Source organism: Sorex fumeus, unplaced genomic scaffold, assembly GCF_029834395.1.
Source record: "Sorex fumeus unplaced genomic scaffold, SorFum_2.1 ptg000081l, whole genome shotgun sequence".
Lineage (NCBI taxonomy): Eukaryota > Metazoa > Chordata > Mammalia > Eulipotyphla > Soricidae > Sorex > Sorex fumeus.
In genome coordinates this window covers 4,702,810-4,722,489 of record NW_026606138.1, presented here as the reverse complement: position 1 = coordinate 4,722,489, position 19,680 = coordinate 4,702,810, and the positions used below count along the sequence as shown (strand labels likewise).

Here is a 19,680-nt window from a genome sequence, read left to right as displayed (position 1 = left end):
AGTATTTTTTCCTCCTCCAAACATTTGAAATATTATTTTTTCGGTTTTTCTATATTTTTGTTTGGTTTTTCTGTATTTTAATATGTTTAATTTGTTTTTTTCTTTATTTTCTATTTTACTTTTCTCCTGATTAAAAAAAATTAAGTGAATTGGCAGTAGATATAGTGTAATATATATTCATACACCAAGCTTTTCTTAAACGCATTTTTTTTTGTTTTTTTAAGATTTCATTATTGAATAACTGTGATAGACCCTTACAATGTTGTTCATGATTAGTAGATGCTTTTTCTATGTCCAGAATATTATTATATTACTCAGTCTTATTTTAGGTTTTTTTTTTTTCTCTCTAGCCCTAATTTCAAGATTTTCAACTAATGATTAATCCCCAAAGTTCACAGCTTATTGAGGGAAAAAGCCCAAACTTTAGAGTTAAATGGAGCATAGATTGTGGGTTTTGCCACCTACTGTTGAATGGCCTTGGGCAAGTTACATGACCTGTCAAACATCAGTTTTTTCTCTATCAGTTAAGAATGGTAATCCCCACCTTACATAATTAACTTAATAGTTAAACAAGATAACGGTAGTAAATTGCCTACCCTGCAGCCCCCTCCTAGTGCTGTGTTGGCGCCCTCTGCTGTTGAAGAGCAGACTAGCCGAAGTGTATAATTGTGCTTTTGGCTGCCTTATTTGGGACCATCTCTCCTAGGCAAATGAAAAGTGTTCCATGAACTTTGTCTCTTTTGAAACAGGAAATGCCATTCATTTTTCAGACATCTATTTAAATGGCCTTTCATGCTGCTGGCGCCCAGCGGTTTACTTGGACAATTTTGATCTTTACCAGGTGCTCCTGTATCTGTTTTTAAAGTTGTAGAAATCTCTTTTCCCTTTGGTTTCTGTTTGTAGGAATTTTTGCCTTCAAGTGTGCCCGTGCAGAAGAATTATTTAACATGCTGCAAGAAATTATGCAAAATAATAGTATAAATGTGGTGGAAGAGCCAGTTGTAGAAAGAAATAATCACCAGACAGAATTGGAAGCACCTAGAACACCTCGAACACCAACAAGTAAGCACTCAGTTTCCTCTTGTGCTTTGATTAATGTGTTTATAAAATAAAAATTATAGAGATTTAACCTATAGCATAGTAGAAACTACCATTGGCTAACATTGTTTGTTGTTGTTGTTCGCTACAGTTACAAACAAGCATGGTGTGTATTTTATGTATGAAAACATTTAAGTGTGTGATCTAACATGTGAGGGGCAAATTAGAGTGCAGGGCCATCGTTTGTTCAGATTTCTGCTGTATCTTACCAGAAACACCGCCCTTAACCTTCTCAGTGCAAACTGAATTCTTACTCACTTTTCTCCTTCCTGCCCTACCCCTGTGTCCTGCCTTTCTTCTTAAACCAACAAACAAAAACTCAGCTCCAGGGTTTGCTGCTCAGAACTTACCTAATGGATATCCCCGCTACCCCTCATTCGGAGATGCTTCCTCCCATCCGTCAAGCAGGCATCCTTCCGTGGGAAGTGCTCGTCTGCCCTCCGTTGGCGAAGAATCCACGCATCCTTTGCTCGTGGCTGAGGAACAAGTAAGCAAGAGTTGTTCTCTAGCAGCAGAATAGATTACATGGAGCAGAAAATGTTACAGTGCTAGTTCTTGTACATTTCCATCAGCTTTATTTGGCTTTGATATGACTTTTGTGGGACGCAACAAGAGAAATAGCATAGATAATACATATACCAAGAAATCCAGATTTGCACAGGTGTTCTTTATAGAGAAAAGGGTTGTTTTGTTTTTGGGGGGAGGGGCACACCTAGCTCAGGAATTACTCCTGTCCTCGGGAATTACTCCTGGTGGTGCATAGGGGAACCATATGGGATGCCAGGGATCAAACCTGGGTTGGGCGCATGCAGGGCAAGTGTCCTCCCTACTGTACTATCTTTCACGCTATTGTACTAGCTTGAAAGGGGGTTTTAAAACTATAATTACCCCCAGTTTTTGCATCTTATCTGGAAATTGTTCAAATTTTACTTACAAACTGCTAAATGTTTTTACATGAAGGTCCTTCCCGAATACCATTGCAGTTATTATCTAAGTCTTTAGAATTTCTCTAGCAGGGGGTGGCTCCCAAATAGTGCTCAGGGACTGGGGATGGGGGGGGGGCGGGCAGAGACCACTCCTGGTGATATTGAGCCTTACTGCTGTCCTGAGAGTTCAGTGATTGGACTCGGGGACCAGGGATTGAAATTGGGGCATCCAAATGCCAGGCAAAGCTTTGAGCCCAGTAATGCAGTTTTGTAATTTATTAAATGTAGCTTATTATAGTTGCTGTTTACTTTATATCCATCCATGTTTCATAAAACTTCTATAGGGACCAGGGTGATAGTAGAGCGGGTAGAGTGCTTGCCTTGTACATGGCTGACCAGGATTCCATTCCTAACACCTCCCAGTGCCTTGCCAGAACTGATCCTTGAGTGCAGAGGCAGGAATAAGCCCTGAGCATCTCTGGCTATGGCCCCAGAATAAACAAACAAAAAACCCAGCCACTTTTATTAAATCTAGTAGGGTTTCTTTCTTTCTATAACCAGTTACCTATAATTAATGTTTAGTCTATCTTTTCTTATTTAATATTCTTTTTTGTGCTGGGGACCAAGAGGTGTTTTACCTGGGCTGTGGGGGCTGGAGATGTTTTGCTGGGGCTGTGGAGGGTGGGGGGATTGAACTATGGACCTTGTGTAAGCAGAGTTTTTGCTGTGTGAATCAAGCCACCTCCCTGATCCTTATAAATTTTGGGAGATAGCCCCAGTGCTGGAGATTGTACCTAGCATGCGCCGGGCTCTGAGTTTAACCCCAGCACCGGCACCCTTGCTGCCTCTGCTTCCAACACCACTGAATCTAGCTCCTATAAAATAAAGTAGGAAGAAAAAGTTGATAAAATTGCCCATTCTATTTAGATGATTTTTTTTTTCCACAGCCAGCTGTGCTAAGGGCTCACTCCTAGCTCTGTGCTCAGGGCTCACTCCTGGTAGAGTTCAGGAGAACATGCAAGGTGCTAGGGATTGAGCCTAGGTCAGCTACATGTAAGGCAAGCATGTTACCCATTGTACTGTCTCTTCGTCCCTATATATATATGTGTGTGTGTGTATACACACATATATATATATACATCTATATATAGATACATGTATTTTTACTTTTCTTTTTAAGTAAGCTCTGGATTTACTTTTCTGTTTCGTTTCTGGGGTTTTAGGTGCATACTTACGTCAATACTACAGGTGTACAGGAAGAGCGGAAAACCCGCGCCAGTGCGCATGTGCCCGTGGAGGCAAGGGTTTCTTGTGCCGAAAGCAACACGCCAAAAGAAGAGCCAAGCGGTATTGAGGACAGGGACCCACAGATTCTTCTTGAACCCGAAGGAGTCAAATTTGTCCTAGGCCCCACTCCTGTTCAAAAGCAATTAATGGAGAAAGAGAAACTGGAGCAGCTTGGAAGAGATCAAGTCAGTGGAAGTGGTGCGAATAACACAGAATGGGACACTGGCTATGACAGTGATGAGCGGAGAGATACACCCTCTGCTAACAAGCTGGTGTATGAAAATATAAATGGGCTATCCATCCCTAGTGCCTCGGGGGTCAGGAGAGGACGGCTAACATCCACCAGTACCTCCGACACCCAGAACATCAACAACTCAGCTCAGAGGAGAACTGCGTTACTAAACTATGAAAACTTACCATCTTTGCCTCCAGTTTGGGAAGCCCGCAAACTCAGTAGGGATGAAGATGACAGTTTAGGACCAAAGACCCCATCTCTAAATGGCTACCATAATAATCTCGATCCAATGCATAACTATGTCAATACAGAGAATGTAACAGTGCCAGCAAGTGCTCACAAAATAGAATACTCGAGGCGGAGGGACTGTACCCCAACCGTCTTTAACTTTGACATCCGACGCCCGAGTTTAGAACACAGGCAGCTCAATTACATCCAGGTTGACTTGGAAGGCGGCAGTGACTCAGACAACCCTCAGACTCCCAAAACGCCCACCACCCCCCTCCCGCAGACCCCGACCAGGCGCACAGAGCTGTACGCTGTGATCGACATCGAGAGAACTGCTGCTATGTCCAATTTGCAGAAGGCACTGCCACGAGATGATGGTACGTCAAGGAAAACGAGACACAATAGTACTGACCTGCCCATGTGAGCCGGGAGAGCATTATGTGCGCGCACCTTTGTGAAGTTTTATTTTTTAAAGTGAAGATGCAAGTGCTTCATTTTTCATTTCTAGACATGAATTCCTTTTATATAGACGGATAAAAAAATTTTTTTTTCCTTCTGAATATTTCATGTGCTTCTCTAAAGGGAATTAATGTAGAGCAGGTACTCGTTAAAGAACACTAATTTCATGATATAGTACTCATTATTGTACAGCAGCACCCCATTTTCACAGTGCCTATTTAAAATGAAAGTTGAAGTGAGTGACATGCTGGTTGATTTTTATCAATATTCTGGACTTATGCATATCATTCATGTCTGAGTCGTGGCATTTAGAACATTTTATAAAACCTCTTGATAATGTGCATTGCTAAGAGATAACTCTAGGCTTTGAAAAGAATATTTGTTGATTAACTATTCAGGGTATGTGGCCTCTGACACGTAACATGAGGAATTGCTTATTTCATTAGTTACCAGCTTTTGGACTTGAGCCAAAACCTACGTAAAGAAACAAAAAGTACCACACCTCCTATAGTCCAGGCAGTTCCGTTGCCTTCAGCGGTACTAGAAAGTTTTGTGTCCATGTATGTGGTTCACTGTTGGTGGGTTGAAAGGCAGAAAATTTTCTGTTTACTCATCTCACGATGTATGTGAAGAGCATGCCCAGATCTCTTAATCAGAATTACAGTAGGCTCAAGAATCAGTCTCAGGTCACTTTACCCAAAAACTTTTGAAAATCTAAGCCAGGATCTCTCTAAAGGATCTCTCTTTTCCTTTAGGTGATGATTCATAAAATTGTTTTTTGGAGGCCTTTGTGCCATTAGGTTTCCACTTTCAGTTTCCTTTGGTGTTTGGGATGTCTTGTTTGTTGCTTAATTTTTTTTTTCCAATTTAAGATGTTTGTGTTTGTATATACTTTTGAAATTGAATTATGTGTTCATTGTTATTTAGTTTGCATTTTTGTCAAATTGTGGTTTTGAAGGTTCATTTGGAACTTACTGTTAGTCTATAACAGGGTTGCCCTTGTCCAGTATTTATTTATATGCTGTTTACTTTTCACGTTGATAAAAGCATTCTCTCCATTTTCAAGTTCACTTGTGTCCAGAAATGATCTCAAAAAAAAAAAAAAACGCAGCTTCTTTCCAGACAAGTTCCCGAAGGTACTGTTTCTCGGTGGGCACTCTCCCCAGCACTTTAGCACTGAGTCCCTCAGTCACGCGCTGCAGCTGTACTCTGCCCACTGCCGTGCACCTCGGCGCTGCTCTCCTTTTGCTCTGGCCGGATCTTTGACTAGCCCTTGTTTTCAACGTTCAGATTATTGCCCGCATAGCAGGTATAGTGGAAATCTTGTAGCAATGAGATTGTGTCATAATTTAGGAGTTAACGTTCATTGAAGTTACATAAACCAATGAGAGTCCATGTGTCTAACTCTTGGAAAATCAAGAATGTTCCAGTTTCCCATACATTAGAGAAGACAAAAGAAAGTAGAGTAGAAAGAATGTTAGGTAACCTGGTAAAATAGTTTATTGTTTTCTTGAAGTATAAGGAAGTTTGAGATTATGATCTGTATCTAGCAGATGTAACTAAGGGTATTTTAGCATGAAAGTATGTCATAGAGAATCCAACCTGTTCAATAAACAATCTAGTTCTAGGACAGTAAATGGATTAGCAGAACTATAGAGTGGGACCATTATGTAAAGAAAATAAATTATTAAAAGTGTCTATCATTTTCAGTGCCATTGGTTTATATGCATAGCAGAATTCCCCTCCCCCCCTTTTTTTTGTGAACTTGGTGCTTACTGAAGTGTTCACTGTTGTCTAAAAAGAGCAATGGCATAGGTGTGCTGTTTCCATTTTTAATATATTGTTCCATTTACGCTTTCTTCAGAGTAGATTGCTAATTGTGCCAAATTTATGTGAAGACTTTTGTAATGTGGAATGAGAATTAGGATGGAACCAGTACACATGGTTTTCTTCAAGACAGAACATCCATCTCCAAATGAAAGGGCTGACCTATTGATTCATTTTGGAGATTGGATACTTTCTATTATTTCTTTGCCTCATCCTTTTCCATTTTCCACTCCAGTTTCTAATTAGTGTTTATATTCCTTTAGGTGACTCCAATATACTCAATACAGTTTATGCTTTAAATACTATGTGCTTTAAAAATGAAAATGGGACCAATTTGTCTTCTAAGAATTCAATATTAGGTACTGCAAGTATTAGGAAGATGTGTGCAACTGGTGTTAATTTTTAGGTGGCTTCTGGAAATCACCTGTGTTCTGACACAGTAAAAAGTAATGTAGAACACTCCGCATCCTTTGCAGTAGTCCGGTCATGGGCATTAAGCTCTATCCTGGAAGAATGTACCTAATATTGGGTGCATTTTAGAATGAGATATTTTATTGGCATATAGTTGTGGCCATACATCTCAGATTTTCTCTAATTTTAGTTACGCTTTTCTGTTGATAGACCACATATATGATCCCACGTTTTGGTTTTAGAAATATAATCATTGTTTTTCTGCCCTGCCCACTCCCCCCCCCCCCCCGCCTCCCAGTAGAACCCTTTATCCATATAAATCATAACAGCTTTTATCCCAGACCAGGGTTGGATATTGATATGGGTAGTATCTGTGTTTTGTGTTTCATCTTCCTTTGATAATAAAAATATGGTGCCTTCCCTCCCTCCAGGAAGATTGGCAAATAGATCCTTTTATTTACTGCTGCTGTGGAGTGATGAGATATGCACTTTACTCTTGAAGACTCAGCAAAAAGCTTTTCACTTCTCAGTATATCCAGAATAGACCACATTTAGGACTTACGAAAATTTGCCAAGCAATCTTTGTTTTTATAGATATTAATGTTCAACCTGCAGTTCAATGTTATAAGTGAACCTCGCCTTTGTTTATTCTCTCCCTTCCTACCCATGGAAAAAAAAGAAAAAGAAAAACTGTGGCACAGCATATAAAAATGTACCTCAATAATGTTCTATTAAAAATGGGACAGGGGCCTTATGTTTTCATAATTTCCCAATAATGTGCCACCACCATATTTTTGCCTCAAGGTAAAGGGTTTTACAAGCTGAAAAGTACTTCCTATTCTCCCCACCTCACCGTACTATTCCAAACCCATAATGCCCACGTTTTGTGCAATGTTTAAGTGTGTATGTGTAAATATGCATACATATATATATATAAAACTCTCCTAGAAATAGACATACCATCAGAATCATTCAGAAGTAACTGATGTATTGGCATCTCATTCATATTTCTGATATATGAGGTATATGGTACTAATTACCTTTCCCCAAATGTTTGCCAAATTTGAATAAAGGCATTGGTACGAAATTATGGAATGTATAGAAAATGTTTTGGGCTCGAAAAATTAACAAATGCTTTATGACATACCACAGTATACTCTACCCAAACCAGCACCCTGTCTGTCTTTCCTGTTCTTTCCATAACTGTTCCACATCTCTACGTCCTCACTTTTGGGGTATAACACGATTCTTTTGTAGCATTTTTACAATTGCAGTTCTATGACAATTGGACAATAAGCGTGGAAATGGACTGGTATTAATAGTACAGTAGTCACCGGCGTGCCACAATTGCATTAGTAAATGCAAAGTATACATTTTATAAGGACAAATTTTGTGTTATGTTTTTATTTTCATTACATTGTATAATATTGTAAGATTATTGTATGTCCTAATTTGCATTATAAATGTTCTTTTCCTACATAAAGGCATAAATATAGCAACTTTGTATAAAGGTAGCTTATTAGATTTTTAATTTTTCTTTTATAAAAAATTGTCTAACAGTGGGACTACCGTTGCCAAATTGTATGAAATATGAATCTCACCCCCTATGGTTAATTTCTTTTATAAACATTCCTTATTTCTCTAATAAAAGACATAAGTGATACTGTACTATGCATAAATTGTATTTTAATGCTGTTTCCTATCAGCATTTAAAGTTTTGGTTTGCATTTTTAATATTGGCAAATTTTACCACTGTTGATTGAAGCCTTGTATATGTAACAAGATCTTTTGCCTTCTGTCCCTCCCCACTCTTTGTTCTCTATTTCTCCCTGTCAGTGCCAACTTCAAACATTTTGTAGCATGGCAATAAAATAGAACTTTTACACTGAGGCCGAGTGTGGCTTTTTGGAGAAAGTGAGAGATGGGAAGATTGCCCTCGAATTGTTGTTTGCATTTGACTATTTTTTGCCATATATGCCATGTCTCCAGGCCTGAGAAGTTATCTCAAATATATGTAAACCTGATTTTAAGGACAAGTGTGAATGTGCTTTTAAGCTTTTGTTATAACAAATAAGAACCGATTTTTTTATCTTTGGAAAAATTAGAGTTCTTGAGTATAATCAAAACCTCTATTAACTGGAGTACTTAGAAAATAAGCTAATAATTGAATTTAGTTCAACAAGGGCTGAGCAACACATTTTTTAAATCCTTATTTATTGTAGAGTATTAGTATACCGTCCTAAAAATTATGTGTAAGATATGGTTTAATCTTAGATGATTTAGGGTCTTTCAATGCCTTACTGTTGTCATTCTGGCATAAATTTTCACAATGAGGTACTCAAGTTGATACTGGAAGATGAGCTGGCTATACACTGACCTTAAGCATTCATTAAAACTGCTTTGTTGAATGAAACCTGATCTTATGGTTACTCTCCCCTTATTGCCGAAAGTAGATTGCAAGAAAACCCCAATAAAATTTGGTTGGATACCTATTTAAAGTTTTACTGTATTTATATTTCATTCATAACTTGAAACTTTGAGGAGGTCCTCTTTCTTAGTCTCATTTCACACTAGGTTCATTTTCAGTGACTCTGTGATGAAGTAAGGATTATATTTTATTAAAATGAAACAAAATTGTAAGCATTGACAAACTCAGAAATTTTAACTAGCCTTTCAGACTAGTAAGTCTCAGCTGTTTGACGCTACACCTGTGTTCAGTCACAGAGATACAGAAAACCCTTTCTGGGTAGAACTTCAGGTGGAGTTCATTTACACAATGAAGGGGATGGACTGCTCCACAAAGGATTGAGTACCAAATTCCCTGGAACATAGAAATTGCCTAAGATGTGGCAGAAAACTGCGTCTTGGAAAATGGGTATTTTCAGAACTTCATTTCATAATTTGTTTTTTTCTTTCTTTCCTTAGTGTTCCTATGAAAGCAGTCGCTGTTCACATGTTATTATTTGAATGAATACAATCTAGGTCCTGTTTAAAAAAAAAGAAAAGAAAAGAAAGCAATCCTTCAATCCTGTCCTCCAAAGAATTTGTAGTTGTGTAATCCTTCTAATGAGAGCAGTATGCTTTCTCTCCTCCACTGCCACTCTGCCACCAAGCCCTAAAAAACATATATAATGAATTATTTTTCAATATTTCTAGAATGGTACTAGCTGTGTTATTTAGGATAACTAGGGGAAATTTTCATTCCAGCTCTTCATATAAGGAGTATGTTAAAGAAGGAATGTAAAGGCCAGAGTACAGTGGGTAGCACACTTGCTTTGCATGCAGCTGATCCAAGTTCAGTAACCCGCCACCCCATATGGTCCACGGAGCACCACTAGGAGTGATTCCCGAGTGCAGAGCCAGAAGTCACCACTGAGCATCATCGGGCGTGGCCCAAAAAGCAAACCAAACAAGGAGTGTGATTGAGGCACACACAGAAAGGCCATGTATGTAACTCAGCCTGGGATGACTTCCAAGGCAAGATTGGAGAAAGTGATCCTTAGAGTAGCCGAGAGCCTATGTAGATTAGAGTCGGAGGAAGGATGTGTCTTGGGGGATAAGGAACAGCAAATGCAAAGGCATAGGGGTGTAGAAAAGAATTGACGAACACTGGTGAGAAGGGATTCCCCAAGGTGAACACAAGGTGCCAAGGCAAGAATCAAGGACAGAAAAAAGTGAAATGAGAGTTGAAGAGGGTATAGAATGCTATTGTGGTTTTAATCTAAATGAAGTGAGAACCTGAAACACGTTGAACGCTTGAGAAAGGAAAGCTTACTCAGAGTGTCACCAATATGGGAGAAGGCAAGACGGCTCTCTTAGAATAGCCACTGGAGTACTGTGCACAGAATAGTCATAAGTAGCCACTAGGACACTTAGGAAAAAATTTAGGAGTCTTTCATTTTTTTCTTTTGCTTGTTTTGTGGTTTGGGGCCACTTGTAGAAATCCTCTGGTTCTCTGGGGGTCACTCTAGGAAATACCACCAGGGATCAGATTGGAGTCAACATGCAAGGCAAATGCCATGTACTATCTTTCTGGCCCTCTTCTTATTTTTCTCCTCTTGGGGGATGGGGTGGAGTCGGGGAGGGCCAGGATGGAGGTTTGGGACCATACCAGTCTGCGTTCAGGGCTTACTCTTGGCTCTGTGCTCAGGGATCTTGCCTGGCAGGGCTCTAGGGCTATATGCAGTGCCAGGAATCAAACCCAGGTTCGGTACATGCGAGGTAGCAAAAATATCTTACCTGTTACCCATCTGGTCTTTCTTTTCTATTCGATGGTGTCAGAAATCAAATCCAGAGCCTCGAACATGTAAACCATTTGCTCTACCATTGCTCCAATGCCTGGCCCTAACGCAAAGTTTTTACTACCTCCCCATAAATTTATCATTATAATTTCTTCCCCAGTACTTAGCCCTGTCAGATTCAAGGTTTTTGTTTTGTTTTATTTTTGCTTTTGGGCCACACAGGGCGATGCTCAGTGGTTCCTCCTGACTCTGCACTAAGGAATTACTCTTAGCGGTGCTTGGGGGACCAAATGGAATGATGATCACATACAAGGCAAGCTCCCTACCTGTTGTACTCCACCCCATGATATTTTATTATTTTTTAAATTTTTTTAAAAAATTTTATTAGTGAAACACCATGAGGTACAATTGTAGACTTACAAATTTTTGTGCTTCGGTTTCAGTTTTACAATGATCGAGCGATAGCACAGCGGTAGGGCGTTTGCTTGCATGCAGCCAACATGGCCGACCCGAGTTCGATTCCTCCGCCCCTCTCGGAGAGCCCGGCAAGCTACCGAGAGTATTCGATATGCCAGACACAGTAACAACAAAGTCTCCAATGGAGACGTTACTGGGCCCGCTCGAGCAAATCGACGATCAACGGGAGGGCCTTTACCTTTACCTTAATGATCGAGTATGCATCCCTCCACCAGTGCCCATTCTCCACCACCAATGATCCCAGTATCCCTCCACTCCCCTCCCCCCCATCTCACCCTGCCTCTGTGGCAGGGCATTCCCTTTTGTTCTCTCTCTCCTTTGGGTGCCGTGGTTTGCAAAAGAGGCATTGAGTGGCAATCATGTTCGGTCTTACTGTCAGCATGCATCTCCCATCCTGGGAGAATCCTCCCAACACCCGTTACTTGGTGCTCCCTTCTCTATCTGTGCTGCCTTTTCCCCTAGTATGTGAGGCTGGCCTCCAAGCCAAAACCCCATGATATTTTAAACATAATTTGGTAAACTTCCATTACTCTCTTCACATGAAATCCATTGATTAAATAGCTAATTAACTGCATTAAAAATATATAGTAAGCTAAATGGAAAGTAATAAAATAGGATACTTAAGCTCAAGAATTTACTTAAATAAAAGTTTATTGGGAATATGATGCTTTGGTTGGAATCAGCATAAATGCAGGCCTTAAAAGCAGGTGCCATTGGTGACTCCGATACCATAAACAGCATTGTCCTCAGGGGTTAGGGGATAGTACAGCAGTTAGGGCGCATGCCTAGCATACATCCGACATGGGTTCAATTTTCAGCACCACACGGTCCCCCAAGCACCATCGATTCTACTCTGGGACCCCTCAGTATAGCTGCTGTGGCCTGGGTGTCCCCAGCATCATCCTAAAACCTTTTCGCTGAACTGCTCACTGGTTACCTTGGGGCCCCCGTGGCCCCTGAGTTCTACTTGGGAGCAGTCCCCCACCCAGCTTTCTCTTCAGTGATGTACTCTCCTGAAATGGCTGACTATAACTTACGAAATTCAATAATAGAATTCGGGGGGCCAGAGATATAGTACACGAGGTAAGACCCTCATTCCTTAGATATCTCTGAGCACAGAGTGAGCCAAATGTAGCCTAAAAAGTAAATTCTGTCCTCAATTTATATCTCTTGGCATGCTTAAATTGCTAAAACTTTTTGCGTTTGATTGTTCTGCGCCACACCTGGTGGTGTTCAGGGCTTACTCCTGGCTCTGTGCTCAGGGCTCACCCATGGTGGGCTCAGGGGGCATATGCATTGCTGGGGATCAGTTGGCCGTGTGCAAGGCAATAGTCCTACCCTTTGTACTATCACTCCAGCATCTAAAGCTCTCATTGCAGGGGTGGAGGTCCTCAACTGTGCTGAATTCTTACTCCTGGCTCTTCACTCTGACCTCTTTCCTGGCATGCTCAAGGGACAATATGGGGGTTCCAAGGATCGAACTCAGGTCAGCTGTGTGCAAGATAAATGCCCTACCCGATGTACCGATTCTCTACCACCTGAAACGTTTTTAAAAACCTCTCTATCTGTAAAGAAGATTCTAGGTCTAGGCTCATTAAATTATCATAGACATAATTTTCACCTATATATGTGGAATCTCCAAGAGTCAAACAGTATGTGAGGAACTGTTTCATGCACTTAGCCTTGGCCTGCACTCAGCAAAGAATAGTTTTGTTCCTCTTTCATTTCAATAACCTAAGGACTCCACTATTTTTGCAAACTTTCCCCCGTCACCACCACCAGAGGTCAGCACCATCCCCATTGAGGACCACTGGCTTTCCAAGCCATCTATCTGTAAGCAGAAAGGCAATCCACAAAAAAAGAGCCAACATAATCTTAAATAATTTACTGCTTTGATATCAATGCATTATTTTCATAGGGATATAGAATTATGAATTTTGTAATGCTTCAGCAAGTGTAAGGTACTTCTTGCATATATCAATAGCTTGGGCTGGAGCAATAGTATAGCAGGTACTGTCCCACTTGGAGAGCTAGGCAAGCTACCGAGAGTATCCCGCCCACACTGTAGAGCCTGGTAAGCTCCCCATGGCATATTCAATATACCAAAAACAGTAACAATAAGTCTCACAATGGAGACGTTACTGGTGCCCACTTGAGTAAATCGATGTACAACGGGACGACAGTGCTACAAGACAGTGCTACAGACAATGCTATCATTAGCTTACTTTAAAGTTGGCTTTGTGGGGGCTGGAGTGATAGCACAGCGGGTAGGGCGTTTGCCTTGCACGCAGTCGACCCGAGTTCGGTTCCCAGCATCCCATATGGTCCCCTGAGCACTGCCAGGAGTGATTCCTGAGTGCAAAGCCAGGAGTAACCCCTGAGCATTGCTAGGTATGACCCAAAAAGCAAAAAGAAAAAATTTGGCTTTGCAGGGCTAGAGTCATAGTACAGTGAGTAAAGCTTACAGGCCATGACCCAGGCTCCGTTCATGCCATCCCATATGGTCACCTGAGCTTACCAGAATGGCCCTGCAGAGCCAGGAGTAAACCCTGAATACCTCCAGATGTGGTCAAAAAGCCAAAATAAATTAGTTAACTTTGGTCTTGATCCTAAGACTAGAGGGGCTTGTTATATCCATTGACTAACCTCACCTCAGATTTATATGATATCTGGATATTACCAAGGCTTTCAACTTTCTACTATACTAACAGGTGTCTGAATGGTTTTAACTGTGTGACTGTAAACTCCTGCTGCTTGATCTCTTTTCTTTCCACAAGTATTCTGAATATTGAGGATGCTCTGGTTGCTTGTCCCTTTGTTTAGTCATTTCTCAACTGCAGCTTTTTTATCCTCAGAATTATTTATGCAAGTGATTTTTGTTAGTTTATATATCTGTAAAAAATATCACTGTCACTGTCCTCCCATTGTTCATCGATTTGCTCGAGCAGGCCCAGTAACGTCTCCATTGTAACAATTGTAACTGTGTTTGGCATATCGAATATGTCACAGGTAGCTTGCCAGGCTTTGCAGTGCGGGCGAGATACTGTCGGTAGGTTGCTGGGATCTCTGAGAGGGGCAGAGGAATCGAACTCGGGTTGGCCGTGTCAGCCGCGTGCAAGGCAAATGCCCTACCTGCTGTGCTATTGCTCCAGCCCCCTGTAAAAAAAAGGGGGGGGGTAAAATAAAATGGTAAAAAAAATATGCCATTTTGAATTTTTTTATCAACTTATAATTATCATTATTTTTATTGGGGGCCGGGGAATGCTAACACCCAGCACAGCTCAGGGCTTATTCCTGGCTCTGTGCTCAGGGAAATATGTGGTATCAGATATCAAATCCAGGTCGACTTCATGCAAGGCACTGATCTTAAGCCCTGTATTATCTCTGTGACCCACCTTATCATTGATTTACAATTTTGTGTAATTTCATGAGTTTATCATTCTTCTATGTGTGTGTAGGTCTTACCACCAGCACAATTTTAAGAAGTAAATGGGATATAATGAAACAGTAAAAGAACTGCAAAGGGCCAAAGGCATTAGAATGGAAATTCTGTCTACAAAACTGAGCTTACAGGGGGTCAGAGTGTTGGGGAGGGCTTCTTGAGACACTGGTTGAAGGAGGCAGGCTCTCTGGGGATGGGGCTGGTGTTGGAATGATGTATGCATGAAAAGTATAATTAATGGTATTGTAAATCATGGTACCACAATAAAAATAGTCAAGAACAAAACTGTTCATCATTCTCACCCCACCATTATTTCTAATCATGAAACAATAGTATGTTACTGTGTTTTTTCAGTTCCATGTCACAATAAAATCATCCAAGCTAGACTGTGCTATTTAACGAAGCTTTTTTTAGAAAATTGGGTATTACAGTGATAAGAATAGGGAATCTAAACTGAGAATTTATTTGTAAGCAAGAACAATCTTCTACGGAATTTAATCTTCACAACAGCTCCATAGGATACACTATTATTATCTGTTTTCTACATGAAGAAATTTCACAGTTAATATTACAAGAATCGACAATGAATAAAAAGCCAACTTGGGGGCCAGAGTAATAGTATAGCGGGGAGGGCGTTTGCCTTACACGCAGTCGACCTGGGTTCGATCTCCGGCATCCCATATGGTTCCCCAAGCACTGCCAGGAGTAATTCCTGAGTGCAGAACCAGGAGTAACCCCTGAGCAATGCTGGGTGTGACCCCAAATGCAAACAAACAAAAAGTCAACTTGGGCAAGATAGTACAGCAGCTGGTTGTCTACCTTGCTCACAACCAAGCTGAGTTTGATCTCCTGGCACCTCATCCCATTGATCCCTGAGTACAGCCAGGTGTCCCTACCCCCACCCCCAACTACCAAATATAAACTGACTGAAAATCACTTTGTAGCAAAGGGAAGAAAGAGAAACAGAATGGGGGAATCACAAAAGATTGGAAGTGGGGAAAGGGGGCAGACATAGAGGCCAAGAGAAGTAGAGGAAGGGGAGAAAGATGAGGAGAGGGTATGTATAAACTACATAGAAATGTGGATTTTTTTCATTTTTGGTTTTATGGGCCGTAACTGGTGGTGCTCAGGGCTTACTCCTGACTACGCACAGGGATAACTCTTGGAGGCTCAGGGGACCACAGGGATTCCAGGGATCAAGCCCAGCTTGTCCTACCTATGGTGCTATCATTCCAGTTCTAGAAATTTGGATTTATTTGGGACCAGAGCAATAGTTCCTCAGGTAGCTCAGCAGGTATTTTTTTTATTTATTTTTCAACCACTAAAAGAAAAAAATCTTAAGGTGCTGAAGACATAGTAGAATGGCTAAAGCACTTGCTTTGCTCGGGGAGACCTGGTTTTAATTCTTCATACCTTATGGGGGTCTCCCGAAATCCCCCAGAAGTGATCCCTGAGTGCAGAGTCAAAAATTAGCCCAGAGCACCACTGGGTATGCCCACCCCACCCCTATCCTTCACCCCTCACCCCAACACACACAAAAACAACCCTCTGACACCGAAAAACAGTGTGGGCTGAAGGACTGCATTTGGCTCCCTATAAATGAGCCTATTCATGAGTGTGCTGGAAGGCTAGAAACAATGAAACATCAGCAGTATCAGTCAGTGCAGCTGCCCAAACCCCAGGAGCTACTGTGCAACCCCTGGGAGAGAGTAAAGTGCATAGTAGTAAGTGAGAGAAAACAAGTAGATTTAAAAAAAAAATGTTTACAGCGGGTAGGGCATTTGCCTTGCACACAGCAACCTGGTCAACCCGAGTTCAATTCCTCCACCCTTCTCGGAGAGCCCGGCCAGCTACCAAGAGTATCTCACCCTCACGGCAAAGCCTGGCAAGCTACCCATGCCAAACACAGTAACAACTGTAGCACTGTAGTACTGTCCTCCCGTTGTTCATGATTTGCTCCAGCGGGCCTAGTGAAGTCTCACAACAAATTGTGAGACTTGTTGTTACTGTTTTTGGCATATCGAATAAGACATGGGGTGCTTGCCAGGCTTTGCCATGCAGGCTAGATACTCTCGGTAGCTTGACTGGCTCTCTGAGAGGGGCAGAGGAATCGAACCCTGGTGGGCCATGGCCGCGTGCAAGGCAAACTATCGCTCCAGCCCACAGTAACAACAAATCTCACAATGTTACTGGGCCTGCTGGAGCAAAGCGATGAATGGGAGGAGAGTGACAGGACAGTTTAGTTTTTAATCATCACTAGATACAAAGCTATTCTCATAATTGAAGACCAGGCATACAATTCTCCTACACAAATTCCTCACCCGTGTTCCGCTTCTATCCACCAATGTCCCCAGCTCCCTCCCGCCCCTTGGCCTGCCTCTATGACTGGTCCATTCTATCGCGGGTCATCGCACCCCGTCCTTCTCTGGAGTGACCTTTTATCTCCACCATTGTCAGTGTTCCTTTCCCTCACAATCCCTTTCCAAGGACAAGCTTCCTACTTGGACCGGCTCTTCCTCATACCCTTTGTTTCCTTTGTCTCTGGGCTTTATGCCTCATATGAGGGACTGTTCCGTGTGTTCTGTGTCCCTTTCCTCTTAACTTCAGTCCGCACGATACTCTCCAGATCCACCCATGTAGCAGCAAATTGCATAACTTCATCTTTTCTTATGGCCAGCTAGTAATATTCCATTGCATACATATGTAGCAAAATTTCTTTGTCTTTTTTTTGTTTGGGGGCCACACCCAGTGGTGCTCAGGGGACCATGTGCAGTGCCAGGGATTGGACCTGGTCAGCAGTGTGCAAGGCAAAATCTCTCTTCACTGTACTATCAATCTCATCCCATGAACCATAGCTTCTTTATCCAGTCTTCTGTTCTTGGGCACTTGGGTTGTTTCTAGATTTTGGCGATTGTGAATAGCGCTACAATGAATTCAGAAGTGCAAATGTCTTTTCTACATTGTGTTTTGGGGGCCTTGATGTATATTCCAAGGAGTGGACTTGCTAACTGGTATGGAAACTCAATTTCTACTTTTTTTTGAAGTGTCTATATTGAAAACAAGTAGATTTTACATTAAATGTCCTAGGAGGTCAACCTAGAGAAAGTGTTTGATTCTTTTTATTTATTTATTTATTTATTTATTTATGCCTTTTGGGTCACACCCGGTGATAGACAGGGGTTACTCCTGGCTCTGCACTCAGGAATTACTCCTGGTGGTGCTCAGGGGACCATATGGGATGCTGGGAATTGAACCTGGGTGGGCCACAACTAAGTGCAAGGCAAATGCCCTACCCATTGTGCTACTGCTCCAGTCCCTGAAAGTGTTTGATTCTAATAAACAATTGAGATGATTTTGATTGCCATCAAGAGTACATAGAGTGGGCCGGAGAGACGTTACAAGGGTTATGGTGCTTGCCTTGCAAGCTCTCCACAAGTGTTAGGATTCTAGCACTGTATATGATCCATCCTGAATGATCCCTGAACACAACTGGGTGTGAGTCCCTCTACCAACCCCCCAAATACACAAGGTGAGGGGGGTACAAAAATTCCTTAAAATGAACAAACATTATATGACTGAAACCCAATTGTGAGCAACATTATAATTTTATCAATGTCATTCAATTAAAATTTATATATATTTATATTAGCACACAAGGCTCAACCTGAAACAACATGTTAGTGATCTCTTATGCAGGGGCTTAATGGCTCCAAGATGAGATACAAAATTTTCACACACTTTGCTCTAAGGAAAACTTTCTAGATCATTTTTAGTTGATTATTCATAACAAGCAATACAAAATAAATTATTTAGGACCTGCCTTTGGGGCAGGCTTGGGTGGTAGTGGGAAAATTTGAAATAATGGTGGTGGGAAGGTATGATGGTAGTGGGATTGGAGTTGAAGTATTGAATGTAATAAATTATTGTGAACAATTTATAAAAATTAAAAAAATATTTTTTAAATGAGCAAATGCAAATTAGATCAGAGTTGCTGGCAGTCTCATCCATTACTATCAAGGCTTTTTTTTTAAATGTAGGAGTACTGCTATTTACTCAGCCATTGATTAGCTGATTGAATTGTGCATGAACTCCACCTTACCTTTTTTTTCATTTTTTATAATTTTATTTATTGAATCACCGTGAGAGCAGTTACAAAGCTTTTGGGTCTAAGTCTCAGTCATACAGTGAAACACCCGTACCTTCACCAATGCCCATTCTTCACCCCCAACAACCCCAGTATACCCCATCCCACACCCTCCCCCTACCTGTGGGGCAGATGATTTCCACATTACTCTCTCTCTGCTTTGATCACATTCAATATTTTGACACCAGACCCACCATTATTATTTGAGATTTTACCCCAACACTCAGATCTGCTGAAAAGGCAACAGTAGATAATTTGTTTTCTATCGCTGGTTATGAATAACATATGATGTGGCTTGGCTACAGTAGTGGCTGCGCGATTTTGAAATTCCTAAATTTTAACACTTAAATCTGGAGGGATTTCTGCCAAAACCTGCTGGGTTCTGAGATTTGCTCCTGAGTCTCTGGGATCATGGTCGTTAAGCAGCTTGATCAGGAGCCAGAAAGGCCATTCGTGGGCAATGACTTGGGGTCTCGTTGGGGTGGGGAGGACAGGACTGGCTCCACCCCGATCCTGTGAGGCTCTGCATGTCTCGTCACTGCAGGCCCAAACCTGACTGTCCAATGACCTCTGGAGGATAATGGCCACCGAGCCGCCAGGCGGAATCAGGCGGAGGGACAGCACCCTTCCCCCCTGGAGTGGCCTGGCGACAGTTATCTACCGCGTGGTCCGGATGCATTTCTGCCAAAAACCGCTGGGTTTCGAGATTTGTTTCTGAGTCTCTGGGATCATGGCCATTAAGCAGCTTGATCAGGAGCTAGAGAGGTCATTTGTGGGCGATGTCTTGGGCTCTCGTTGGGGTGGGGAAGAAAGGACCGGCTCCACCTTCATCCCATGAGGCCCAACATGTCTCGTCACTGCGGGCCCAAGCCTGACTATCCAATGGCCTCTGGAGGATGGCAGCC

General features: G+C 41.7%; 1 protein-coding gene across 4 annotated transcripts in view; it reads left to right on the top strand.

Annotated features, from left to right (window-relative positions):
- The window catches only part of FRS2 (fibroblast growth factor receptor substrate 2), a 126,487-nt gene extending 119,696 nt beyond the window's left edge, over nt 1-6,791 (top strand). For all 4 annotated transcript variants that reach the window (XM_056130801.1, XM_056130800.1, XM_056130803.1 and 1 more), the window contains 3 exons: nt 904-1,062; nt 1,422-1,585; nt 3,248-6,791. In XM_056130801.1, the coding sequence (XP_055986776.1) occupies nt 904-1,062; nt 1,422-1,585; nt 3,248-4,198 (1,274 nt within the window). In that variant the 3' untranslated portion in view covers nt 4,199-6,791. The remainder of the gene's footprint in view (nt 1-903; nt 1,063-1,421; nt 1,586-3,247) is intronic.
- Nucleotides 6,792-19,680: the final 12,889 nt, after the last annotated feature.